Source organism: Panthera pardus, unplaced genomic scaffold (assembly GCF_024362965.1).
Source record: "Panthera pardus isolate Hobbes unplaced genomic scaffold, ASM2436296v1 HiC_scaffold_10, whole genome shotgun sequence".
In the NCBI taxonomy this organism is placed as follows: Eukaryota; Metazoa; Chordata; class Mammalia; order Carnivora; family Felidae; genus Panthera; species Panthera pardus.
This window is the reverse complement of record NW_026526655.1, coordinates 109727954-109754849: the sequence shown is the minus strand read 5'-3', so window position 1 is coordinate 109754849 and position 26896 is coordinate 109727954. Positions and strand designations below refer to the sequence as shown.

At 50.2% G+C, this 26896-nt stretch overlaps 1 protein-coding gene and 1 long non-coding RNA gene across 5 annotated transcripts; one reads left to right on the top strand and one right to left on the bottom strand.

Moving 5' to 3' along the window:
• Nucleotides 1-1995: 1995 nt before the first annotated feature.
• On the bottom strand, nucleotides 1996-13726 carry PROC (protein C, inactivator of coagulation factors Va and VIIIa). 4 transcript variants are annotated; one of them, XM_019469450.2, is made up of 10 exons: nucleotides 13613-13726; nucleotides 12367-12457; nucleotides 11594-11716; nucleotides 10881-11047; nucleotides 9606-9630; nucleotides 9353-9490; nucleotides 9036-9170; nucleotides 5882-6021; nucleotides 4868-4985; nucleotides 1996-3715 (listed from the first exon to the last, which is right to left on the bottom strand). In XM_019469450.2, exons 2-10 carry the CDS (start codon nucleotides 12434-12436, stop codon nucleotides 3138-3140), a joined length of 1494 nt encoding a protein of 497 aa, XP_019324995.2. In that variant the 5' UTR covers nucleotides 12437-12457; nucleotides 13613-13726; the 3' UTR covers nucleotides 1996-3137. The 4 variants fall into 4 exon arrangements, with proteins under 4 accessions (XP_019324995.2, XP_019324994.2, XP_019324997.2 ...); XM_019469449.2 differs by having other exon boundaries at nucleotides 12367-12453; nucleotides 13613-13722; XM_019469452.2 differs by lacking the exon at nucleotides 11594-11716.
• LOC109278800 (uncharacterized) lies at nucleotides 11623-24961 on the top strand. The gene is made up of 3 exons (XR_002085844.2): nucleotides 11623-11744; nucleotides 22639-23210; nucleotides 24809-24961. It is a non-coding gene; the product is annotated as an uncharacterized LOC109278800 (long non-coding RNA).
• The last annotated feature ends 1935 nt before the right edge of the window (nucleotides 24962-26896 follow it).

Genomic DNA, 26896 nt, shown 5'->3' with positions numbered 1-26896 from the left:
GCCTCCATAATCACACAAGGCAATTTGTTAAAATCTCTCTCTGTTAACTTTTGTTTCTTGATAAGTATATTTGAAGATATAATTTCCCTCTATGCCTTGCTTTAGCTGTGTCCCACAATTTGGCATTCAATCTTACTATTTCTTCATTTTTTAATGATTTTTTTTTACTAATATGTTAGTTTGAAAATGTACAAGATTTTAAAACATTTTTTGTGAATTTATATTTGCATTGCCTTTTGGCTAGAGAGGAGGTTCTGGATCATAGTGAGCCTTTGGAATTTAGTCAGGTTTCCTTCTGGCTCAGTATATTTTTATAAGTGTTCCTCATATGCTAAAAAAGAATCACTCAAGCTTATTAATTTTATTGGCCAGGTATTCTACATAGCCACTTATTTTTTAATCTGTTTAATTTATTGGTTTCTGAGAGAGTTTTAAAAATCTCCAAAACAATTGTTTCTTTCTTCCTGCACTTCTGTCAGTTGTTGGTTTATATATTTTGAGGTTATATTGTTAGAGGCACATACTATGATGATTACACGATTGATTCTTTCATCAGTATTTAATGTCCATCATTGGTGTTTAAGATATTTTCCCCTTGGTTTCCATTTTATCCATTATGAAAATCACTATCTTAGCTTTTTGTTCAAAATCATATGGACTTTCTATTATTATATATGTTCAGTCTTTTAAGTTTTTATGTTTTTATGTTATGTTTTATGTTTTTATGTTAAGTTTTTAAGTTGTGTGTAAATAATATATGGTCAGATTGATTTTTTTTAATTTGAGAGTTCTCTCTTTTACTTGATTAGTTTAACCTAATTACATTTATCGTTATTTCCATCTTATTCCATAGTTTCCATTTACTATACTTTCTTCTTGTCTCACTTTATAGTTCATGTCCATTTTGAGTTAGTTTTCGTACAAGGTGTGAAACTCAGATTCAGTTTCATTTTTTGGCCTATGGATGCCCCACTGTACCAGCTTCCTATGAAAAGGCTCTTCTTCCTCAATCGAATTGCTTTTGCAGCTTTGTCAAAAGTCAGGTGGCCATAGTTGTATGTTTAACTTATATCTAAGAACTTCATTTTCTTTAGGGTGCTTGGAAGTGGTATTGTGGTTTTAATTTTGATTTTCACATAGTCATTGTTATTACACAGAAATGCAATGGATTTATGTGTGCTGCTTATTTATTTTTATTCTCCTTTGCTTTCTGTTGGACAGATCAAGTTTTCTCGCATTGATTTAAAAGCTGTATCTTTGTTCTTGTTTTGTTTGCCCTTAGGACCATTCCTAGAGATTTTAGATATTTGTTTTTATAATTTTCACGAGTTTCACTAGGGAGCAGGTCAGTAGAGCTCCTCGGGTCATACCAGAGCTTCCTCACCCAAGCTACCATGCTAGTTAACTGGCTTCACCAGAAACTTGCCTGGGGCAAAGACGTCCAGCACGCTGTCACTCCCAATCCATTACATCCCACTGTGAGTGTCAGGGATGCTGGCTCAATGCATTCATCAGGAGGTGGTTCCAGCCCTGGGCCTGGCTTCCTCCCACTCCCTAGCTGTCCCATCTACCCCTTTGCTGCATCTGTTAGGAGATGGATCCTGCAGGCCCCTTCTCAGGCATGCCTCCTGGGGTCTCTGGTCTATAATAAGCAGTTGTGGCTCTGACAAGCTGGGTATAACCACAAGTCAGGGCCTCCTTCACTATTGACTCACTTGTGCTGTCCTTTTTCAGATTGCTGGTCTTCATTGTCATTGGTACTGAGGCTCAGAACTAGGGACTATCCAAGCAAAAATGGCCCTTAAAGACCATCTGGTCCGGTGGCTTTCAACCCCAGCTACACTTTTAAATAAGCTGGGGAGTTTTTAAATTATCAATGTCAGGGTCCCCCACTCTAAATCAGTTAAACCAGAATCTCTGAAGGGGCAACTGGATGTTTGTAAAAATTCCCCAGGAGGCTCAAACGTACAGCCAGGATTGAGAACCATTTAATGCTGTCATTTAATCCCTTTATTTTACTGATGCCCAGAGAAGAGAATAGCTTGGCCACAGCTACACAAAGAGTGAGATTCGTTGTACGACTTTAGCCCAATTGTCTCAGCTTTGTCTCACCTCTGTCCCTCTTTATCAAGTACATCCTTACTTATTTCTCTGTCTCATCCAGTTATGCCTATAAGGCTGGCTCAACACAGAGCCGCCTACTTACTGCTATTCATGCTCATGTGAATTTTTTTTTTTTTTTTTTGAGAGAAAGTGCACGCACACAAGTAGGGTAGAGGGGCAGAGGGAAAGAGAGAGAGAGAGAGAGAGAATGGATCTTAAGCAGGCTCCACACTCAGTGCAGAGCCTGATACAGGGATGGATCCCACAATGCCGGGATCATGACCTGAACTGAAATAAAAAATCAGACACTCAACCAACTGAGCCACCCAGGCACCCCTTTGTGAAATTGTTCTTAAACAGCTTCCCCAGCTGTGAGCTCATTCTGAGCTGAACCAACACCTTCTGAGTCTCTGGCTACTTCCCCCACTGGGCTGATAATGGCCTCCATACCCAGCAAGTGCTCAACACAGCTGCCCTCCAAGAACAGTGGAGAACACACAGGGGCACAGGGGGTTGGGAGTCAGGCCTAGATCTGAATCCTGATTCCACCATGTAACCCTTCCTAAACTTCAGTTTTCCCCTCTGTAATGTGAGCTTAAAACCTCTACCTTCATTGTTGGGTGTACTGTAAAGCTCTGACTTCTAGATCTCTGCTTTGTGCAGTCTCCTTCCAAGGCCCTGGGAGGGGCTTCCACAGTTTTATGGTCACATTTTTTATTCTTTTTCATAAAAAGAGCCCCTCCCCCAAATGTTATCAGCCTCAGACTCCACCAAATTTGGCTCAGCTCTTCCCCACCCCACAGAGCTGAAAAAGACTGTATTCATAAAGTGTGGGACATGCAGTAGATGTTCCACAAATGTTACTCCCTTCAGAACAGCCCAGAAAAGGGATGCAAAGAGAGACAGAACTATAGCTGGTGTGCTTGTTACATGTCCCCTTTAATGTCTCAACTGTTGCATTCAGCCATCCAGCCCCACTCCCCCACCCCGTTCCACGAGTGGCCTCTGGGCTCCAGACACAAGCCTGAGGGAAGCTAAGGCACCTGGCCCTCGAGCGAGGCCTCCTCAGCTCTAATGTGGCTGTGGATCCAGTCAAGGTAGCGGCTGACTTTAGTGTAAACGCCATAATTGTGGAGGCGCCCACAGCCCTCGCCCCAGCTCACCAGGCCCACCAGGAACGAGGTGCCGCGGAAGGATGCAACCATAGGCCCCCCACTGTCGCCCTCACAGGCATCCTGTGAGTCCCCAAGGATGCCCGCGCACAGCATGTTCTCAGAGATCATGTTGTGCATGGCCTTGATGCACTCGTTTTGAGGGACCACGGGGACCTTGATGAAGTTGAGAATAAAGGTGCGGTTTCTCTTGGTCTCGCTGCGATGGCCCCAGCCAGTCACCACCGTCTCCTGGCCAGCCTGGGTGAGCTCACGTTCCGCAAGGCCACTGTCAGGGAGGCAGATGGGCACGATGGTCTGTGAGAGGATGGCGGGCTGGGCCAGGCGGAGCAGTGCGATGTCATTGTCTGAGGTGCTTTTGCTGTAGTTGGGATGCATGAGGACCTCCTTGATGTCCAGGTCCATCTCCCACTTCTCCCTGCGCCGCAGGTCATACTCACCTATGGGGCAAGGGGGGCAGTCGGAGTGGTTGGGGGCAGCACCAGGGTCCGCAGCTGGAGCAGACGCCACACATCCCAGGCACTGCCATGGGCGCCACAAATCTCACATCCCTTCCAGGTGTCGTCTTAAAGGGGTGGAAGGCTGGTTGGAATTGAGGCCTCACTCACAGATGGGGCAGGGAGGCCTGGCGGCCGTGGGCAGTGAGCAGGGAGGCCAGGGACACAGAGAGGAGCCGCAAAGGGTGTGTGGAGCTACTGTGGTGCGGAGACACGCCTCTCCTGCCAGCACTGCTGGCCTGAGAGCAACGCAGCGACAAGCAACTGGGGGGGAGCTGACAGGGCAAGAACAGCAAGACACAAGACCCAGAGGGAAGAACCAACAGGACACAGGCTCTGCCGGGGAAGAAAGATCGGATCACACACCAGAGACAAGATCCTCCCCAGCAAGGCTGATGGCTCCTGGAGGGGCAGGGGTGGGGGAGTTGGAGATTCTAAGCCCAGTGCCACTGGAGGCCACTGGCCATTGGTTGTGTGGCAGATTATTGCAGGGAATGTGAATTGGTCATTCTCAATACAGCTTTTCCTTCTTTTTTCCGCATGGACAGTGGAGAGCCCCTTCAGAAACTGGTACAGAGTGGGGCCCGGACTCAGGGCCCCGGGGACCACTGCAGCTGCCTTGCTGTGGCAGATGCCAGAGTCTCTGCCACTCAGCTCCATCAGCTTCTCAGTCTGTGTGAAGCATGGCCCTGGAGCCAGGTGATGTAGATCCCTTGTGGGTGTCTTTACCCGACAGCACTGGACATCCACACGGCCTGCTCCATGTGAGTGGGAGTGAAGAGGCGTGTGTGTGTGTGTGTGTGTGTGAGACGCACCCCTCACTTTGCAAACACATGTGTGTAAGCACCTGGGCACCAGATTTGAAGAGAATCCCCACCTGCCATATACCAGGTGTCACTGTGTCTCAAATCCCACCAGGGGAGTGGCTTGGTCAGGGGAGCACTGAGGTCTCTTCTCCCCAGACACCTTCCGTGGAGCTCAAGCAGCCTCTTGTTCAAGCACCCCGAGGATCAGGGTCCCCAAACCTGGCCAGGCTGCTGGCACCACCCCTCCTGGAGGCCTCCGAGGCCCCTCCTGCCCAGCCCCAGTCCGTACCGAGCCTGACCATGAGCTTCTTAGAGTCCTCCATGCAGTGGGCCGCTGTCAGCACCCAGGACGTGTGGATGAGCACCGCCCCGCAGGCCAGCTTCTTCTTTGAGTCCAGCAGGATCACCTGGAATGGGAGTGGGCAGTGACATCACCACAACTACCCCTGACAGCTCCAGGCCAGGGCCCATGGCGTGCAGCACAGCCATGGTTCTCAAGCCTGAGGTGCTGGCTGCGAAAGTGGATCTTTCCTGTTCCCTAGTCACACAGGCACAGACCCATGGCCCTTTGCTGGCATTTTCTATTTCTGCCTGTTTTACAGAGTTGTCCTGTTGTAGGGCCTCTCCCTGCCTTTGCCCATGCTGTTGCTGTAGTTATTCTCCACAGCACCCAGAGAGTTCTACTCACCCTTGGGGCTCAGGCTGGGACTCAAGTCCCCTGAGGAGCCTTTGACGCCTGAACAGGGATCCCTTGGGGTTCCATCAGGCCCTGTCCCACTGGCCATCCTGGCTTTGGTCCCATTGAGTCGCTGTGTTTAGGAGCCCGACCCTCCCAGAATCTGAGCTCCCCAAGGCCTGCCAATCCCCTGCTTATTGATTTCTGTACCATCCAATGCCTGGGACCAAGTAAGTGTTAGCAGCCACGGTGAGGCTGGAGCGGTATTCAGGGTCAACCATCCCTCCCACCTCTCTCCCAAGCAAAACACCTCTCCCATGAGCTGGGCCTCCACCTAAAATTCCACCGGCAGTGCATTATCTTTCCGGCTCTTTACTAAAATGATGGCTTGCCTTCCTGTACGTCCACCACATGCCCCTGTGCTCAGCCCATCCGGCCCTGGCTGCTATCCCCCATCAAGTACCTCCAGCTTTCCCCCCAGCTTTCCCTGAAATGGCTCCGCCATTAGCACAGCCCCCCACCCCAAGCGAAAGCAGCGTTTCCCCTCCCCATCTGGGCATCCTGAGTGGGGGAACTCCCAGCAGGGGCTCTGTGATTCCTCACCCAAGAGGCTGCTTCTCCTCTCACCTGCCAGGGGCTCTCCCCCCATCCGGATAGCTTCCCATTGACGAGCCTTGGATCTATTTGGTCAGCTTGGCTTGTGTCACGTTTCACAGTCTTGCGCTTCTTCTCCATTCGCCTCCCTGGCCTCCCACAGGGGAACTTCACTGAAGTAGGGGAAGCTGGTGAGCTCCTGCCGGGTACTGCTCCCTGAGACTGCTCCCTCACCTTTGTCAACTTCCTGCCTGCAGCCTAGTTTGCCCCATTGTAGGGGTAAAGGCATATGTGATGCTTAGGGACCCAGTTACAGTAACCTGAAAATCCCCTCTGTTTGACTCTGGCAAGAGTCAGACCAAGCAGCATCACTACCCATCCGTGTGTCCTTGGTCAGGTTGTTAAACTTCTCAGAATTCCCAGGGCCACTGGGAGTAATCCCTGAGATACATAAGTAAAGTCTCATGCTGGGATGCCACCAAGCTCCTAACACAGGTAAGAGATTATGGGGAGGAAGTGGCGGGCGTTCCTGGAGAGCCCCCAAAGTAGCTCTGAGCACAGTTGTGAGGTCCTCTGCCAAGGGGAGAGAGCATGTGATGGAGCACGGAGGGCTGGGAGGGCTGCCAGAGTCTGCTCATGATGGACCATACATGCCAGGCTGAGAGATTTAGACTTGTAGGAGCAATGGGCAACCATCAGCAGGGGGATTGCATAGTGGCAGAGAATGGAGACAGCAGCAACAAAATTCCAGAAGCCAGACATGGTAGCTGACTTGGCTATCTGAGAAAGCAAAAATCTCAGCCAGTAATAGGGGATTCTAGGAGCTGACTGCTTTTATTACCAGACACCACTGCCCCCTGCCTCAGTGCTTCCGAATAACACAGTATAGGTAGGACTGCAGACAGAAATGTTGAGTTTGGAAAGGAAACTACTAAAGCCCTAGACCTCTGTGCCAACCCCCCAGTGGCTTGACTCTCTTCTCCAAGCATGCAGAAGTCCATAGGGGTATTCTCTGCACAGGGGGAACCAGAGACTGTGCATAGCCACAGGAAAGAGTGATGTGCAAGACTGACCAGAGGGAGTAACCCAGACATCTGCAGCTTCCCTGCTCCACTCCAGGGGGCTGGACTCTTCCCTGCTCTACTCCAGGGGGCTGGACAGCAGGCTGGACCCACCCAAACATGAACCTGGGGGATTCCTCTCAGGAAATGGCCTAAACACCTGACGGGCTGGGCAGTAGGGATTCTTCCAGGTGACCTGGGCTTTCCAATGGCCTCACAGGAACACCCACAGGCCACCAGGTCCACCAGGCATTTCCTTGTAAGTTCCTGTGAATCTCTATTTCAAAATAAAAAGTGAGACATTTCTTCTAAGTAAATGGATTGGAATACAATGTTGTGGAACGCTCCCTGAAAGAACACAAAGTCAAAGAAATGAAAAATAGAAGGATAATAAAATGAAAAGAGCAACCCAGAGGAAAAAGACCTGAATAATAGGATGTCCAAAAAGAGAGAACAGAGAAAGCAGCAGGGAGATTATCAAAGAAATAACTAAGGAAATGTGCCCTGAGGCCGAAGATATGGGTGCACCTAGGGCACTGTAGGTCGAATGACACAAGACCCATGGTGAGGAGCAACCTGCTAGAGTTCATTATACCAGTTGTAAAACTCTCACTTCCTTGTACATATACAAAGTTGATAAAATGTATAAGAAGGAGAAGCCAGAGGTATAAGGGGAAATGGGATGCCAGACTGGACAAGGTGTCTTTAGAAAATAAAGCCAGTGGGACCTCATCAAAATAAAAAGCTTCTGCACAGCAAAGGAAATAATCAGCAAAACTAAAAGGCAACTGACAGAATGGGAGAAGATATTTGCAAACAACATATCAGATAAAGGGTTAGTATCCAAAATCTATAAAGAATTTATCAAACCCAACACCCAAAAAACAAATAATCCAGTGAAGAAATGGGCAAAAGACATGAATAGACACTTCTCCAAAGAAGACATCCAGATGGCCAACCGACACATGAAAACATGCTCAACATCACTCATCATCAGGGAAATACAAATCAAAACCACAATGAGTTACCACCTCACACCTGTCAGAATGCTAACATTAACAACTCAGGAAACGACAGATGTTCGTGAGGATGTGGAGAAAGGGGAACTCTTTTGCACTTCTGGTGGGAATGCAAACTGGTCAGCCACTCTGGAAAACAGTATGGAGGTTCCTCAAAAAATTAGAACTACCCTATGACACAGCAATTGCACTACTAGGTATTTATCCTAAGGATACAGGAGTGCTGTTTTGAAGCGGCACATGCACCCCAATGTTTATAGCAGCGCTATTGACAATAGCCAGAGTATGGAAAGAGCCCAAATATCCATCAATGGATGAATGGATAAAGAAGATGTGGTATATATACACAAAGGAGAATTACTCAGCAATCAAAAAGAATGAAATCTTGCCATTTGCAACAACATGGATGGAACTAGAGGGTATTATGCTAAGCGAAATAAGTCAGAGAAAGACAAATATATGACTTCACTCATATGAGGACTTTAAGATACAAAACAGATGAACATAAGGGAAGGGAAGCAAAAATAATATAAAAAGAGGGAGGGGGACAAACATAAGAGACTCTTAAATATGGAGAACAGAGGGTTACTGGAGGGGTTGTGGGAAGGGGGATGGGCTAAATGGGTAAGGGGCATTAAAGGAATCTATTCCTGAAATCATTGTTGCACTACCTGAAATCATTGTTGCACTATATGCTAAGTAACGTGGATGTAAATTAAAAAAATAAATTAAATTGAAAGAAAGAAAGAAAGAAAGAAAGAAAAAAAAGAAAGAAAGAGAGGAAGGAAGGAAGGAAGAAAGAAAGAAAAAAAGAAAATAAAGCTAGCCGGAGTAGTGGAGGAAGATACCAGAGGTCTGGTCCCCTACATCCGCTCACAGTTTGGGAGATGAGTGACCTATGGGCTCATGCTCCTCCGGAAAATTGTCCCCAAGGTGAGCAGGGGCACCTGGAGGGAGGCAGGTAAGTGAGGAAAAGAGCAGGTGGGGGCACCCCCCAAATCTGGGACGGACCCCAGGACCGAGCACGCGGAGCAGGGGTGGCGCATTTCCTCGCTGGCTCCTCCGAAGCCTCCCCGGGCCGCCCCCTCCCCGGGTTGGGGGGCTCACCCGTGGGCTCGCACTGCAGGTGGTCGTCCCCCAGCTTGTAGCCCGGCGCGCAGCTGCAGCGGCGCCCGCCCTCCTCCTCCAGGCAGTAGTGCGCGCAGCCGCCGTTGTCCAGCGAGCAGTTGGAGAAGCTCACCTCTGCGCGGACAAGGGAGGGGGCGCCGGGAGGGCACGGTGGCGCGGCGCGACCGCCCCCCCCCCCCTCCGCGGGGGCCCCTTCCCTTTTCCCGCCCCCACCCCCTCCCCGCCCCGCGGGGCCCGACTGCTCGCCCCTACCCCCGCCCCCCCTCCCCGCCCCCTACCGCGGCCGGCCCTCTCACCGTATAGGCAGAAGCGGCCCTCCCAGCCCGGGTCGCAGTCACAGCGGAAGGCGCTGATGCCGTCGATGCAATTGCCGTGCCCGCAACACGGGCTGTCGCACGGGTGATCGGGGGGTGGGGCCACGCACTGGTCCTCGTCTGCGACATGGCGAAGGGGTGTCACTGGTGCCACCAGCCCGTCCCCGTCCCTCCTGCGGCCCAAAGAACCCGAGGGGGCACGGGCACAGCGGCCTGGGATGGAGAGCGCACTCACCGATGTACTTGGCCCAGAAGGCCAGCTGTGGAGAGAAGGGGCAGCATGAGGGGCCGTCAGCCCGTGTGTGCCTGGGGAGCCCGCGGGTCCCCTCCCAGGTCCCACCCAGGTGGGGCAGGGGAGGGAAAGGCTTGTCGGGCGGTGGCCAGCCAGGGTAGGGCCACACTCCTCCTTGCCCGCACCTCCTTTGCCATCTCCACCCCACCTCCCACTCACCCCACCCTACCCCCTTTGCGTCTGGAAGCCTGCTCTCTGGACTGTCTGCTACCACAACAGCCTCTGTAGGGGAAGGGACCCCAAATCCCTCACCAGGCTGCTCAGCCTCCTTCTTGCCCCCATCACTCCTTTAGGCTTTTCTGGACCTCTCATGCTCATGGTCTTTCCCTAAGCCAGCTTCTCAAAGTTGAGACCTTGTGGGTTAGATGCTGATTGCTGGTTGGGAAGGTCTGCTGGTCTAACCAAGTCCCTGCTGCTGCTGATGGTCTGGGGCCACCACACCTGAGATCCACTGCTAGATGCCTAACACCAGCAGGCCCCTGCGGCAGTGGCTGTGCTCTGTGGGGCCTGGGAGATCTTAGGGTGAGGTGGGAGAGCCATGGGAGGGATGTGATCTGCTCAGATGGTGGCTGCAGAAAGTCCTTTGGGCGTCAGCCGAGGAAGCCATTTGGGAAAAGAGGCCGTGGGGATCTAGGCCACGAGGTAGCAGCCAAAGGGGCAGACCAGAGCTCCCCCTCAGCCTGGGAAGGCCCTACAGACAGCTCAGAAGGGCCCCCCTGGTGGCAGCACAACTCTTTGTCCTAGTAGTTCAAGTAGGCCCTTGGGGATGGAGGGGGTCTGAGTCCTGTATCAGAGAGCCACCTCTCTTACCAATCCATCCTTCCACCTCAGGGCCATCACAGAGCCCTGGGAGCCAGAGAGGACATGGGCTCTTCCCTCAGATCCCCTGAGCAATCAGATTTAGCCCCTTGAGAATTTGAACTGAGGCACAGAGCAAGTGCATGTGAACAGACATCAGGACAGACACCCTGATGGGCAGGTGCGTGGCTGGAAGCAGAGAAGGTGGCATTTTGGCCACAGAGAACAGGCGAGGCAGTAGTGGCCAGTGGCGGGCAGAGAGCAGGCTGAACTTCCTGCAGTGGGACTGTTGGGAATCCCAGCCTAAGGCTTCCCCGACTCCCAAGAGGGCCTCAGCAGTGGAGCCCCAGCTTGCTCATCCTGCAAGCCCCCGCTGGCCACCAGCCTACCCGCCCTCTTCAGCCAGCGCTGCAGCCTTACTGTGTCATCCACATTTTGGAAAATCTCCTGGGCCTCCTCCAAGTCACAGATCTCCTCCACGCACTCCCGCTCCAGGCTGCCGGCCCGGAGCTCCTCCAGGAAGGTGTTGGCTCGCTTGCGGATCCGCAGCACCCGGTGGGCGAGCTCTCTGCTGGAGAACACTGAGTCTGGTTTGGGAGGAGGGGGAGCTCACTTTGGTGGAGGGGCCTGAGGTGGGTGGGTGCTGGGGTAGGGGCCGCACTGCAGGGAGCCCAGTGAAGCCAGGAGGGGTTTTGTCTCGGACCCTCCAGACTTAAGACCCCTTCTCCTCTGCCCTCTTCCTCCACAGACAGCAGATGGCCGGCCTTGAAGGACAGAGGACTTGGCCACTCGTGTGCTGAGCCAGGCAGCCCTCCCTTGGGACCCAGCCTGAGCTCCATGTGTGACCTTGAGCGGGTGGCTTTGCCTCTCTAAACCTCAGTTTATTTATGCAAACATGAGGAATAATGGTGTCAGATGGCACAGGGCCTGACACAGAACTGAGCACCCAGTGCTACGTGCTGCTGTTATTACCAAGACTGCAAAGTTCAGTCGGTGGCATTTCTCTGAGTACCCCTGTGCCACCCTGTGTTGATGCTCTCCCTCCTCCCTCCCAGCTCCTCCTTGACCTCCCTAGCAGGGAGGAGCACTTCCCAGCCTTCCCTTCAGGCAGGCACCGCTGGAGGACTGCAGACCTGTCTCCAGAGCTCTGAGAGGTGTCTGTTGGGGACAGCTGGGATGGAGGGACCAGGTCAGGGAAGTGAGGAAGAGAGGCTGGAGGGGCTGATGCAAAGGCCAGGAAAGGAAGGCATCAGAGTCTGGATAAAGAAGCCAAGTGGACCACAGGTGGGAGTGAACCCCGCCCCCCCCCACCCCCACCCCAGGCAGATGAGCAGCTCAGGAGCAGGCACAAATGCCAACAGTAGCTGGTGTGCCTCGGGCGAGGGTGACACTGGCAACTCATTCCCTCTCAGGCCTCAGAAGGTGCCCTGGTTTCCTCCTGTTGGCTGTGGGGGCTGAGGGAGGGGTGGGGCAGGGCTGTCACCTCTCAGGTCACTGCCTTGGAGGAGAGGCCGCCCTGCAGCTGGGTGGGGTGGTGGCCAGGCCTGGCTTTGGCTGTTGAGGGAGCAAGTACTTGGGTGGAGGGGAAAGGCCCCGGGGGACTCTGTGGCCTACTCCCAGGCTGGAGGAAGGAGCTTCGGGACATGACCCCCAGGGCTAACTGCATCACAACAGTAGTCTGCTGTCACAGCTCCCCCCCACACCCCGCAGCCTCCACCCGCCAGGGAGTAGCTGCTGGGTTCCAACAGCTGGCCTGCAGGGGACTGTCAGTCACTTCCTCCCCATGTGTGCCTCTCACCTCCCCATGAGGCCCAGAGGAGATGCTGTGCGGTGTGAGGGCCTCGTGTGGCCTGAGAGGGCCTGTGAAGACCGGGTGGGTCCCAGGGAGGGAGTAGCGTGGCCTTACCAGGAGGAGCTGGTGTGGCGGAAGTTCCCCAGATGGTCACCAACAGGAAGAGGCTTGAGAGTTGCCACATTCTGAAGTTGCTGACACCTGTCTGAGGAGGACTCCTGAGCTTCCAGAAGCCCCACCAGCCCTGCTCTGCCTGCTGGCCGGCCCCCCGAATGGCAGCTGAATGCAAGGACTGAGGCTGGGGGGGGGGGGGGTCCCTGTTCCCTAGACAGAGAACCACTGGCACCTCAGTGTCCTTGCGTATGTGGGGCTAAGGTCACAGCATTTCCCCAGAGTCTGAGGGATGAAGAGAAAAGGAAGAAAGGGCATGGAGTCCTGGGGAAGATCAAAGGTGACTCAGCACAAAAGGGCCATGGCAGCTGAGCCCAGAATGTTCCTGCCCTTCTTTGTCCTGTTCTTTGGTGAGGGTTAGGGGGTGGTGCCGTTGCTGATCTGATGGCCAGGCTAACATTTATTGGACATTCGTGGTGTTTTCCCAGCAATTGGTACATGGTTCAGAAGCCAGGCCACCAAGTCAGACCACTTGGTGCAAATCCCAGCTCCGGGACAGCAATACTGGGCAGGATACCTAACTGCTCCTTGTCTCAGTTTCCTCATTTGTAAAATGGTTAGAAAAGCTGTCATTTCTGCCTTATTGGGGTTACTGTGAGAATAAAATACAATGCTCTAAAGACAGGGTTTGTGCACAGCAAACGCTCAGTAAATATCGGCTTAGACGAGTGAAGTAGCTTACTAAAAACCCACAGCCAGGACACAGCAGAGCTAGGACCTGGCCCCAGGCCTAGAATCCTAGCCCCTGCCCCAAACTACCAGCTGCCCTACAAAGCCCCAGAAGTAGCCCTGCCAGCTGGAAACCTAGGAGGGAGCCCTCCGCTGCCTCCAAGCCCCAGGGGTAGGCCTGCCTGCCCCATCTGCAACCTCCCCCACTCCCCAGGTTTAGAGGTGAGGTGGGGGAGGACAGCTCCTGGGCTCCAAGCTGCCCCTGACGATGTCCTTCGTCCCTGGAGGCGCTCTGACAACTTCTCCTTGCCTCAGAGTCTGGGAAGAAGGCCCCTTGGAACTGTAGCACCCAGGCCTGAGGAATGCCAGCAAGCGCCCAGGCCGGCCTTGTGGCAGGGCCCTGATTTCCCATTAGCCCAAGCTCTAGCCAGCCTCTCGAACCCTGGCTGGAGGATTCAGCCTTCACATCTGCCCATCCCTCCTCCACCCCCCTCACAGACCTGCCTCGAAGGGGACTTACTGGGGTGGGCCAGGGAGAAATTGCAAGGTCGCCGTCCTGCCGCCATGACAGTCTGGACCTCGAGTTAATCCATAACCGCAAATATTTGCTTGGCCCTCAGTGCTGAGGCCGCCCCCTCCACAGATAAACAAACAGGCTCCCAGCTCAGGATGGCCTGGTTTGCCCAAAGCCCACCTTTGTCCACCAATTGGTGCCAACCAGGAGGGAGGGAGCACTTGTCAAGCTGTCTCCAGATGTGGTCTCACTTTGGCCTCACAGTGGCTGCCTAAAGGAGGGACCTTGTCCTTATGTTGCAGATGGGGACATTTTTACCCAGATATATTGCAGTTTTCCCCAGACCAGCACAATTGGTAATGATCCCATATTTTACCAAATCTAGGATGCCATTAACTGTAAGATGCACCTATTTTATGTGCTAGTATAAAAGGAGGAAAAAACACTGTCAATTACATAGTGATACACTATCCCGATTTCTGATTTTTGTGCTGAAAAGATAAGCCTCTCAGGGTCCCTACCACGTGAGTGCCAGGCACTGGGCTAGACCCTCAGCTCCAGTCACCCCTATAGCTGCCCCCTACAATGGCACATGGCTACTCTTATAATCTCTCCTTTGCAGATGAGGACACTCAGAAATCTCTTATTCGTTGCCCAAATTCACCAAGCTGCTAAGTGGCAGACCTGGAGTAGACTCAGGTCTTCCTGGCACCTCTTGGCCGCTTTTGTAAACAAGTGAGAAAAACAGACTGGGTCCCAGAAAGGCTGTTAGGACGCTGGGAAAGAGCCCTGGCGCTGGTCCTTAAGTCTGCCAACATTTATTAGGCATCTTGCTTCCCTGCATGCACCATATGGGACATGCACCCATTTCTCCCATATCCAACTGGCTACCGGAGGACTTGACCACACCCCTCAAAGCTGGACCCCCTGCAGGGGGCATGTGACCCTGCCCCCATTGACCTCTGGGACTGCACAGGAAAGTCACCTGACCCGGGGGTCGATCAGATTCTCTACCTCGGTCCCAGGAGTAGGGCCTCCGAACTCTCATTCCACTGTGAGCACTGGCCTGGGCGTCCGTGTCTGGGCCTAAAGCAGAGGAAGCTGAGGAGGAGGAAGATACAGATGAGTAAGAGAGGCAGAGACAGGAGACCTTAGATACCCAGGAAGCTGAGGGAGCAGCAAGGCGAGGCCCCTACCTCCTGAGTGGACACATCCTGGCTTTAAGCTCTTGAGGGTCCTCTCCTCTCCTAGGAAACCCCCCTCTTTCCTTAACTTCCCTTAAATTGACTGGGGCAGCTCTGGATCCTACCATGGGAGGCCACCTAGGCGAGTGCAGCACCATGCCTGGGCTGTGGGGCTACAAGCCCTCGTGCTGCCCACACAGGCACTTGAGAAGGCAAAGAACAGGGTGAGGGGAAACCGGCACAAGCTGGGGTGGCCAGGGAAGGCTGCTGGAAGAGGTGGGGCTTCAGCTGGAGGTCACAGGACTGGCAGGACCCTGGTAATGGAGGAAGGGCCCTCAGGAGGAGAGGGAGAGGGGGCAAGGAGACAAACAGCAGGGGAGGTGCTGGCATGGGGAGGGGTGGAAGGGAGGGGGAAGAGGAGGAGGGAGTAGAACTCGGAAGGGAACCTGTGGGAGTGGAGAGCCAGTGGCCATGTGGGAGGGTCTGTGGCAGCTGCTTTGAGAAGGGGACACGCGGTCCTCAGGACTCAGCAGGAAGCACGGAGACCATATGCTTGACCACATGAGACAGTGGAGCGCGCCCTGTCCTTGCTCTGGTGTCGCCCTTCTAAGTGCACACTGTTCTAGGCTCGCCTCTCCTCCACTCCGCTTCCTGCTGCCCCCCAGCGCCAGGCACAGTGGGTGTTCACTGAGACCCCCCCCCCCTTCCCTGCCCCACCAGACTCCTCACCTGCCACTTGTCCCCCCCCCCCCCCCGTCCCCCCTCCCCAGCTAGCCCAGACGGTCATTGCCGGGTGAAGCCTACCTAGGGCGCCCACGCCGGTCCTGAACGTGGATAAGGGCCTCTGCCTGCTGTGCTCACAGCCCCACCCACCCGGAGACCCAAAGCCCTGGCTCCCAGGAGAGTCAAGGCAGCTGCGGTGGGACAAGTGAAGGATGCAAGGACCTGCGGAGGCCCCGAAGGCTGCCCAGAGAAGGGCAGGAGGTTCTTCACGGTTGTCTGCCTGCTGGGGCACTGCGGTGGGGGAGCCTGCCTCCTGGGCTCCTCGCTGGCTGGCAGCGCAGGGGACCCGGACGACCTCCCTGGAGGGGGGAGGGTCCCCACCATCAGCTAGTCCCTGAGTTGTGCTGGCTGAAAGGCCGCCATCACTTGAGGAGTGCTGCCGCGAAGCCAGGGGTCAGTGCTCCAGGAAACCGGTTTCCATCCGGGCCGCTCCTCTGGTCCCGAGGGAGGGTCCAGGCCGCTGTTCCAAGGGGCCGCCTGGCCTGGCTTGGGGGGCACTGCCGATTTGCCTTGTCGCCGCCGGGGTGTTCCTTCCCAGGTGTGAGTCACCCCTGTTGGCCGGAAGTCAGGCTGACTCCAGATGCCACAGCATCACAGCCGTGAACAGCGAGGAAGGACCTCCGTTGGCAGGGTATTCGCTGCATTTGTGAGGACACAGGCAGAGACATAAGAAGCAAAGGTGTGTGGGGCGGGGCAGGGCCGGGGGGGGGGGCGGGGAGGTGTGTGGCGCAAAACCATGAGATGGCCTCCAGCATGGTCATCCTCGAGGTCAGGCGCACACGGGTTTAAGGTTCATCTTGGCTCCCTCAGCCTCAATTTCCACATCCGTAAACTGAGGCCAAGACTAGTGTGCACCTCAGGTGGTTGGTATGAGGATTGAATTAAATATTTTCTACAAGGTGGACAGAGACTTTGGTGATCAGTCAACACCAATGTCCTCTCTTGGCTCCCCCTTGTATCCTAGAGAGACAGCGAGGTGTCAGGTGAAGCTTGTGAGGATCAGAGCCCTGGGGAAAGTGGGTGTCCCCGTTGATAAGTTCCTGTGAAGGTGTGCAGGAGGTGGGGCAGGAGAGGCAGGACAGGGAGAGGCAGGGACAGCTGCCCTGTGTGGGGCAGCTCAGCAGCAATGGGCTGAGCATCCAGAGCCCCCAATCTCCCCGGGGCTGGGGTGTACTCTTCCAGAGCACTGGCTCTGACTCTCTGACCTGCATGGGTGGCAGAACCCAACCTGAGCTACCCCTCCTGACCAGAGGGGCGGGATGGAGACTCATGGGACTGCTGCAGGCTCTCACCAGCTCCCCGGCATCTTATCCCTTCCCTCCTGCAGGAAAGCCTTGGAGCTGCTCAGGGCTCAGCCCAGGTCAGGCAGGGAAGAGAGAAACTGGACAGGCCCTGGGGAGCTCCCCTTTAACAAGTGGAGATGGACGGATGCAGCCTGATGTCAATGGCACAATGACACAGATTCTTTAAAAAAAAAAAAAAGTTTGAGGAATAATTTTCATACAATAAAGTTAGCTTTTTATAATTTTTTTAAACATTTATTTATTTTTGAGAGAGAGACAGACAGTGCAAATGGGGAAGGGGCAAGGAGATGGGGAGACACAGAATCCGAAGCAGGCCCCAGGCTCTGAGCTGTCTGCACAGATCCCGGCAAAGGCCTTGACCTCACAAATCGCAAGATCATGACCTGAGCCGAAGTCAGTCGCTTAACCAACTGAACCTCCCAGGCACCCCCGTTCTATTTGTTTTGACAAATGTATGTAATAGTGTAACCACCACAATTATGATATGGGACATTTCTGTCACCCTGAAAATTCCGCTGTGCCCCACCAGCAGCCTCTGGCAACCCCTGATCTAGACTCTGTTGTTTTTTCTAGAATGGCATATAAATGGAGTCCTACAGTATATAGACTTTACGACTGGCTTCTATCACTCAACATAAAATAAAGCTTTTGAGACTCTTCCATGTGGATATGGGTATTACTAGTTTCTGTAGCTGAGTAGTTTCCATTATATGGATATACCACAGTTGGTTACCCATTCACCACTTCTTGGCTATTATTTATTTCTCTTAATTTACATCCAAATTCGTTAGCATATAGTGCAACAATGATTTCAGGAGTAGATTCCTTAGTGAGTTCTTAGCTATTATTAATAAAACTTCTAGAACATTCATGTAGAGGACTTAGTGTGGCTATGTCTGCGTTTTTCTTGGGCAAATATGTATAAATGGGACTGCTGAGTTGTTTGCATTTTTCTTGGGCAAATATGTATAAATGGGACTGCTGAGTTATGTGTAAGTACATGTTTACTTTTACTAAAAAACAAAAACAGGAGCACCTGGGCGGCTCAGTTGGTTACGTTTGACTCTTGATTTCCGCTCAGGTCAGGATCTCCTAGTTTGTGAGTTCAAGCCCCGCGTTGGACTCCACAGAGCCTGCTTGGGATTTTCTCTCTCTGTCTCTCTCCCTCTGCCCCTCCCTCCCATCTCTCTCAAGAATAAATAAATAAATTAAAAAAATACTGTTAAGTAAAGTGGCCATACCATTTCGTGTTCCCACAAGCAAAATATGAGTGTTCTAGTTGTTCTGCATCCTTCCCAGCACTTGGCGTGGTCAGCTTTTGGTTTAATTTTGTTATTTTTAGTCATTCTACTGGTGTGTGGTAGTATTTCATTTCATTTCCCCGATCACTAATGATACTAAGCATTAAAAAAAAAAAATTAAAAAAATAGCTTGCTGGGATTTTGAATGGATTGAGTTGATTCTATAGAACAATCCGGGGAGAAGAGACATCTTAAGAATGTTCTTCTGATCTATTAGTGTGGTATTTGTCCCCATTTACTTAGGTCTTTGTTAATTTCTCTCACCAGTGTTTGGTAGCTTTTAGCATATCGACCCTGAACATATTTCGTTAAATTTATCACTACTTATTTTGTGTTTTTAAAAATGCTATCATAAATGGCATTTTACATATTTCAATTTAAAACTGTGTGCTGCTGGCATATAGAAATACAATTGATTTTTTTTATTGAGACTTTGTTCAGTTCTATTGAGATAAAACTAACATATAACATTATAGTAGATAAAGGCATACAATATGATTTAATATATGTATACATTGCAAAATGATCACCACAGTAAGTTTAGTTGACGTCCATCACCTCACATGGATATAATCTTTTTTCTTGTGATGAGAATTTTTTAAACCTACTGCCTTTGTGACTTTCATAAATACAATACAGAATGATTAGCTATGGTTACCATGTTGCACATTACATCCCCAGAAGTTATTTATAGCTGGAAGTTTGTACCATTTGACCACCGTACCCCTCACCCCCACCTCTGGTAACCAATAATCTGTTTTTTTAATCTTTGAGTTCAGTTTTTTTAGATTCCACATGTAAGTGAGATCATACAGTATTTATCTTAGACTTCTTTCCTGATTCGACAAGCATGTGCTGGGGTGACCAGCCATCCCAGTTTGTCTGGGACTGTCCCGATTTTAGCACCAGAAGTCCTACATCTGGTAAACTCTTCCCTGGGATGAGAAAAGTCCCAGTTTTCAGTGACAGATATAGAAGGTTAGGGAAAAGGTACAAAATGCAAAGGTGACCACAAAAAAGAGGGGCTGAAGGTGATACTGGTTGTTGTACCGAATGGACCCAGGACTCCCCCAGTATCTGCTGCTGACGAGGACAACTGTGACCTCTGCGACCTGCGGTTAATGATCATGCATCGCCTATTATCACACCACCCTGGTGATGACCTAAGTGCACTCTAACTGGGAGCACAGACATCCACTCTGCCTGTGAGTTAACTATCATGCTGTGTATCTAGACAGTGCTGGTTTGATTTTTGACGTGGTGAATATCGTGACCATAATTTTTTTAAGAGTTCAGATAATGAAAATGAGAATGATTACAATATCAATGCCAGCATGAACCAGACGTCACGGTCATTTGGAAAGCTGAGAGATTGTGTTATTTTAATGGCAGCTGGATAAGGGAGGTAAATCATCAAAAAGGGCATACTGCACCAAATGGAGAGAAGATTTTGGGATTGAGCATGGTGGACAAAGGAATGTAAAAGACGATTCTCACAGGTCCTCAAGGAAACAGGCAAGTACTTCTAAATTAATCAAAAGAGGTTTTTTGGGGTTTTTTTTTTTTTTTTTTTTTTTGGTCTCCCCCGAAGACCTCAATTCTCAATTGAAAATAGTGGCTGCTTGGGGCACCTGGGTGGCTCAGTCGGTTGAGCATCCAACTCATGGTTTCAGCTTAGGTCATGATCCCAGGGTTGTGGGATGGAGCCCTGGATCAGGCTCCGAGCTGAGTGTGGAGCCTGCTTGGGATTCTCTCTTTCTCTCCCTCTGTCCCCTCTCCCCCTCAAATTAAAAAAAAAAAAAAATAGTGGCTGCTGAATTAGCATGGGCGTACCATATGAATGAATATATTGCTCCTTTGATTGTTCTATGACACCGAGTAAAGTTACATTTCCTCATTCAGAGGCTGTACCTGAAATATCCTGTGGGTGAACCACAGATAAAATTTTGATAAAAGATGTGTTGCCCCTTTACAGGGCAACAATCATGCTTACCATAGTATACAGAGGACTGAGTCCAACCATGGCAATAAAGAAAGGTTCTCCTACCTCTTAAGCACTTTGATTTGAAAAGTGGAGTTTCAAATGGTCTTTTTGATTTCCGGGAAGATTTTAATGAAACTTCAGGAAAAAAATTTTAAATGTTGATGATATACAAAGGAAGCACTGCTTCCCTGCACATTTGACAGTGCGAATGTCAATTTTTGCAAATTCTGTTCAGGCTATGAACCATTACCAAATAAAATGAAAAAGTCTTACCTGCCGAATGTCCTGCATACATGGGTAATGGAGTGTGGTTTGCTTCCTGTGATATTGAGGCTTTCCCAGTGAAAGGTTTGGTTATTTCTCAGTTTCTTCAAAATATGCAAAAGCACTTAATGAGCTATTTGATGTTCTAGCAGTGGAAGGAGACAGTCTCCTTTACACATATGTGCCTATGAGAGGGCTGTCATCGCCGCCAGTCATGGAAGAGATCTTAAAAAGTTAGGCTACCATCAAATCATATTTTCAAAGTGTAGGACAAGAAGAATGTCCTCTAATTTGAAAACATATTGAGAATGAGAATGGAGAAAAGGATTGCATTCAAGTGGAAATTTACAAATGGTTCTTTCCAAAACTGACGATCTTTGAAGAGGCCAGAAGGATCCTGAAAAAGGATGAACTGACAGCACCTGAGGTGTTCAATGTTCTGTGTAGGAAATAACAAAAACTCATGTAATAAAAAATGACTCAGTTTCGGGGAAGTAAAACAAAATGTCACTGGAAGAGGACAACCAATTTAAATTTTTTTTTTTTAACGTTTATTTATTTTTGAGACAGAGAGAGACAGAGCATGAACAGGGGAGGAGCAGAGAGAGAGGGAGACACAGAATCTGAAACAGGCTCCAGGCTCTGAGCTGTCAGCACACGGCCCGACGCGGGGCTCGAGCTCACAGACCGTGAGATCATGACCTGAGCCGAAGTCGGATGCTTAACCGACCAAGCCACCCAGGCGCCCCAGGACAACCAATTTAAACAGGACTTTCTCACTTCTTTACTAAGACTGGAATTTGTAATCCAACTTTAATATCATAAGCTCAAATATCTCTGCTTTAAAACCATTTTCACACACAGAGAAGGAGAGAGAGATTACAAAATTACATTTTGTAATTGTATGACACGCAGGGTGCTTCAAAATGTTTAAAAAGGATGCAACTTTAGGTGTTGAATTTATTGATGCAAAGGGGCTGACAGAACAGCTGGTCTACAAAACCAGCCTACAGATACAAAGAGGATGGGCATTTTTGGAGAGCTGGAAGCTAATCCCTACAAGTCTAAAAACCTGCTGTTGTTAGTAAGATCTAAAGTATTCCATGCTCAAATGATTTCGTTGAGAGGATCGGTACCTTGATGCCATCACACTGGACTGACAGCACGCATTAGTGTAATGTGGGCTTAATAAACGCAGCACTACAAGTCAAAGCATGTGATGTTTGGCCATACCTAGTTAGACCACTACATAAAAGAAGGGTTTCCTAAAGGCTGCCGCAAGAAAACAGAAAGAGGTAAAAATATCCACTGCATCATAGGACAGAAATATCATTGCTATTTTTAGTTAGATATTGGTAATATGTTTAATTAGTCCTACTGTACTTACATTCTCCTCTTAAAAAGTCTTACATGTATGTATCTTTTTTTTTAATACTTTATTTTTGTTGAGTAGTTTTAGGTTCATAGCAAAATTGAAGGGAAAGTACAGAGATTTCCCATATATCCCCCCCAAGTCTCCACCCCCACTGCATAGCCTTCCTGCCCCCCCATCACCATCTCCACCAGAGTGTACATTTGTTAAACTAACGAACCTACCTTAACACATCATAATCAGCCAAAGTCCTTAGTTTACATTTGTGTTTCCTCTTGATGTGGTACATTCTAGGGGTTTGGACAAATGCATAATGACATGTGTCCATCGTTATAGTATCACACGTGGTATTTCCACTGCCTAAAAATCATCTCTGCTTCATCTATTTCTCCCTGCCCCGCCCCCCACCCCACCCCCAACTCCTGGCAGGGGTTTCTTACTGTCTCCATACTTCTGCCTTTTGTAAATTATCGTAGAAGAATGCCATGGAATCATACCATATGCAGCCTTTTACATGTATGTATCTTAATACAAATTTTAACTATCCAATAATGAGTTAAAATAAATTGCTGTATCAGAGAATAAAAACATTATATAACTATTTTTGTATTTCTCACAAAGTAGTCCTACTACTATTAATTGCCATTAATAATCGTATTGTTCTGTCTAAATAATAGCATTTATGTAACACAAAAGTAAATAATATAGGATATATCATTTCCAGTAAATACCGATTTTTCATATTTCATATTTATGATTCTAATAAATGATTTCAAATAAGCTATTTTTCATATTTCTATGTTAAAGTAATACATACACACGTATAATTATTTTTTACAGATTATCACGGGTTGGGGAGTCTGGTACGGCTGGGCCCCAACGTGGCTCTCTAAAACTGTTCACGGGAACACACGTCCCACCTCCTCGCCTGAGTTCCGTTTAACGCTAGGGATGCAGAGCCTACTAAGACCCGGCCGCCATCCCCAAGAGGCTCACAGTGGCGAGGAAGCCAGACCCATAACAGGCCGGCCGAGAGCCAGGCCGAAGGTGCCAGGACGGAGGTGGCCCAGGTAACTCGGCCCCAAAGAGGCCCTCTGGGAAGGCTGCCTGGAGGCGGCGGGGCCGGACCTCGGGTCGCGGGCTTGGGAAGAGCGGAGGAGCGCGGCACGCCGGCCTCTCCGGGCGGGAGGGCGGCCCGAACGGACTCGCGCGGCCGGGTCTCCCTCCCCGCCCCTGCCATCCCCGGGCGCCCCGCGTCCCCCGGGCCATCCTATGCCAGGCTCCGCGCGGGTCGGAAGCCAAAGCCGGAAGGGCCGGTCCTGCGGCGGGGCGTCCTCTCCCGTCGCCAGCGCGGCCGCCGACCTCGTCGCCAGCAAGCCCGGGGCCCCGCCGCCCTCCCGCTGAGTCAGCCGGTGAGTCAGTGCCCCCTGACCGCTCCGCGTCTGGGCCGGGATGAGGGCCGCAGGGCGGGGGCGGGGAGGGGGAGGGAGGTAGAGAGGAGGCGGGGAGGAGGGCGGCGGGGAGGGAGGGAGGGGGGAGGAAGGTGGCGGGAGGGGAAGGGGGGAGAGGGAGGGAGGGGAAGGGAAAAGAGGATGGGGAGGAGGAAGGAGGGGGAAAGGGTGGAGGGAAGGAGGAAAGGAGGGAGAGAGGGAAGGGAGGAAGGGCAATGTCCAAAGCAAGGGTTCGCCACCTTTGGCCTGCCGGCCAAATCTGGCCTGCCTTGTTCTCGTTCAGCTCAGGAACCAAGAATGGATTGTGCATTTTGTTATTGTTGAAAAATACGACGAGAAGTATTTTGTAACAAGTGAAAATTATATAAAATTCAAATGTCAAATTTCAGCGTCCATGAAAAGTTGTACTGGAACAGCAACGCTCATGTGTTACATCTGTCCATGACTGCTTTCAGGACATTGGTACTGGGCAATTATGACAGACTGTATGGCCCCCAAAGCCTTAAGTGTTTACTAGGTCTACCTTTACACGCTTGCGGTCCACATTCCAGGGGTGCTCAAGGCCCTGGCTCTTAATTAAGGCAACACTGTCCTTGGAGAGCACATTCTGGGGCGGGGGTGGGGGATTCCCACCCTGGGGAGCCATTCCAGCCCTCTAAGCCTTACCCCAGTGTTTGTCCACCCAGCAGGAGAGCCTTTCACCCGCCTCAGGCCACCTTCTGTCGGGGCTAAACTTGCTGTGCCCTGGGGCAGGGGCCTCCTCCCTGCAGCCTGGGGACCCAGGATTCTTCCCTACAGTCTTTCAGAGCTCTACCCTATGTGGTGTGATGGGGTCCCCTGGGACCACATGCTTGCTTGGAGCTAAGCCTTGTGCTCCTGGTTACCCATTAACCAGCTTAGTCCTTACACAAAGTTTCAGGGAAGTCAGGCCTGCACATTTATTGCCTTGTTGCTCCCAGGAACTTTGACAAGCCCCATCACCTTCAGCCTGGGGCTGACTGTCTTGGTGATCCAGGTTCTGGCTTTAGGCCAGTTGTGGCTTAAGGCAGTATTTTTGCAATTTTTTTTTTTTTTTAAACCTCCATCCTCTGTAAGAAATACATTTTACATTGCAGCAAAGTTTCACAAAAAGGTTAAGTTTCACCTACCCTCCCATTACAGGTGATTACTCCTACCATCGTCTGTTCCTCTTCTGTTTTTTTACAAATGACGATCACCACGGGGTGCCTGGGTGGCACAGTCAGCCAAGTGTCCAACTCTTGATCTCGGCTCAGGTCATGATCATGCTGTTGGAGGGTTCAAGCCCCACATCAGGCTCTGTGCTGACAGAGCAAACCTGCTTGGGATTCTGTCTCCTGTCTCCCTCTCTCTCTCTCTGCCCCTCCCCTGCTTTCTCTCTTTCTCTCTCAAAAATAAATAAACATTTAAATAATAAATTAAAAAATAAAAATGAGCATGAAACACTAAACTGATTTTATGACTCACTCATAGGGTGCAAGCTGCAATACGAAAGACGTGTTTGATGGTATCCAGACATAGCTGTCTTTTCTCTTTTTCAGCACAAAGCACAGCAGCAGAAAAGGCCTCCTTCACCTGTTGGCAGAGGCTTCCTGGCTCTCAGTCTTCATGACTCCCCTAGATGCCCTTGACCTAAGAGAGAGCCCTCAACTTCCATTTATTGAACAATAAATACACATATCTGTTTGTTTCTACCTGACGTGCATTTACCTGGGGGTGGGAGAGGAGGGGAGGAATTGGGGACAAGGACTTACTCTTCACTCTACCTAAGTGCTGTTTGAATTCTGTCACATACGTATTAATTTAAATTTTTTATTTAAAATCATTTCAAGTCGGGGCACCTTGGGTGGCTCAGTCAGTTAAGCCGCGGCTCTTGATTTTGGCTTAGAAATCTCACGTTTTCAGATCAAGCCCCTTGTGTGCTGATAGGGGAGCCTGCTTGGGATTCTCTCTGTCCCTCCCCTACTCTTGACCAAGGGCCCTTGAACAAGTGTGCTCTTTCTCTCTCTCTCAAAATAAACAAACTTAAAAAGAAAATAAAACTACATTAAAAAAATAAAAATAAAAACATTTCAAGCCTACAAAAAGGTGTCCGGAACACATGTAACAGTGCTGTACTCACCACCAAGTTCATGCATTCTATCTTCCTCTCACTCCATCCTCCCCACAGACCTCCTCAGTCACCCTCAGCATTCCACCCCCCACACCCTCCCAGTGAAGGAAGTCTCAGAATACTTAACATTCCCAGCAGTGGGCAGTGCTGACAACTGATCATGTCAGAAGTTTAGTTGGAAGTTATTTGCCATCCTTGTAGTCTGTCCCCTCTTGACACTAGCTACCAGCATGCAGTCTTTTCTATTTTGAAAATTTAGACTTACAAAAAAAAGTTGCCAGTATAGCACCCTTTGCTCAGACTGCCCTCATGTTAACGTCTCATCTAACCACAGTGGAAGGACCAGAGCCAGGGGGTTAACAATGATCTAATACTAGGAATTCATCTACTAATCTGACTTGAGTTTTGCCAAGTGTCCCATGAGCATCCCGTTTCTGGTCCAGGATCCCATTCAGAATCCCACATGGCATATAGCAGTCCTGTCACCTTCATCTTCAATCTGGAATAGTTCCTCAGTCTTTCCTTGCCACTGCAACACTCTGGCGGGTTATTTTGTAGGACAAACCTCACTGTTTTCTCCTTACTAGGCAAAAATACCGCAGAAGTGATGTACCCTTCTCAGGATGCCATATCAGCTGGTGTTGATGTGTCTAATTACTGGTCATAATAATTTTGATCATTTGGTAAAACTGGTGTCTTCCTGAGGTTTCTCTGCTACAAAGTTACTGTTTTCCTTTGTAATTAATCAACATCCTGTGGGGAGATACTCTATGAGTATATAAATACCCTGTTCTCTTCATCCTTTTTCTTTTTTTATAAATTTTTTTTAACGTTTATTTTTGAGACAGAGAGAGACAGAGCATGAAGGGGGGAGGGTCAGAGAGAGGGAGACACAGAATCTGAAACAGGCTCCAGGCTCTGAGCGGTCAGCACAGAGCCCGACGCGGGGCTCGAACTCACAGACCGTGAGATCATGACCTGAGCCGAAGTTGGCCGCTTAACCGACTGAGCCACCCAGGTGCCCCACTTCATCCTTTTTCCCACTAACTTTAGTATCCCTTGATTCTTGTTTGCAGTGGTTATTACTGTGGTTTTTACCAAATAGTGATTTTTCTAGTTCCACTGTTCTTTCTACATTTATTAATGGGAATTCTGCTGTAAAAAGGAACTGTAGCTTTCCCCCATTTATGTAGTCCATTATTATTATTTTTTTAATTGCAAGCCAAACTGTATCCAGCTTTATTAAAGACACTTTTCATAAACAATCATGGTATTTCAGGCAGGACGTGGGGAGACAGTCATTAACAGCATACAACAACATTCGGACTCCCTTCTTCAATGGACTACCCAAATCAGAACGCCTCTCTGCAACCCTGTGAAGTCTTCATCTGGTGCTCTGAACATCAGAGTGAGGGCTGACATTTCACATCTAGCATGTTGTTTAACAACTTTTCACAAGCCGACCCCGACTTTCAGGAAATGAAATGAAAATGACAGAATTATCAATCTTAAGACG

What these genes read in the sequence shown, in the direction of transcription:
- PROC (XM_019469449.2), bottom strand. Translation starts at nt 13,658, where the DNA reads ATGGCGGCAGGACGGCGACCTTGCAATTTCTCCCTGGCCCACCCCA. An exon ending in TTTCTCCCTGGCCCACCCCA is followed by an intron (nt 12,454 to 13,612) that starts GTAAGTCCCCTT and finishes CTCCTCAGACAG; the next exon opens with GTGTCAGCAACTTCAGAATG. An exon ending in CTTCTGGGCCAAGTACATCG is followed by an intron (nt 9,491 to 9,605) that starts GTGAGTGCGCTC and finishes GCCATGTCGCAG; the next exon opens with ACGAGGACCAGTGCGTGGCC.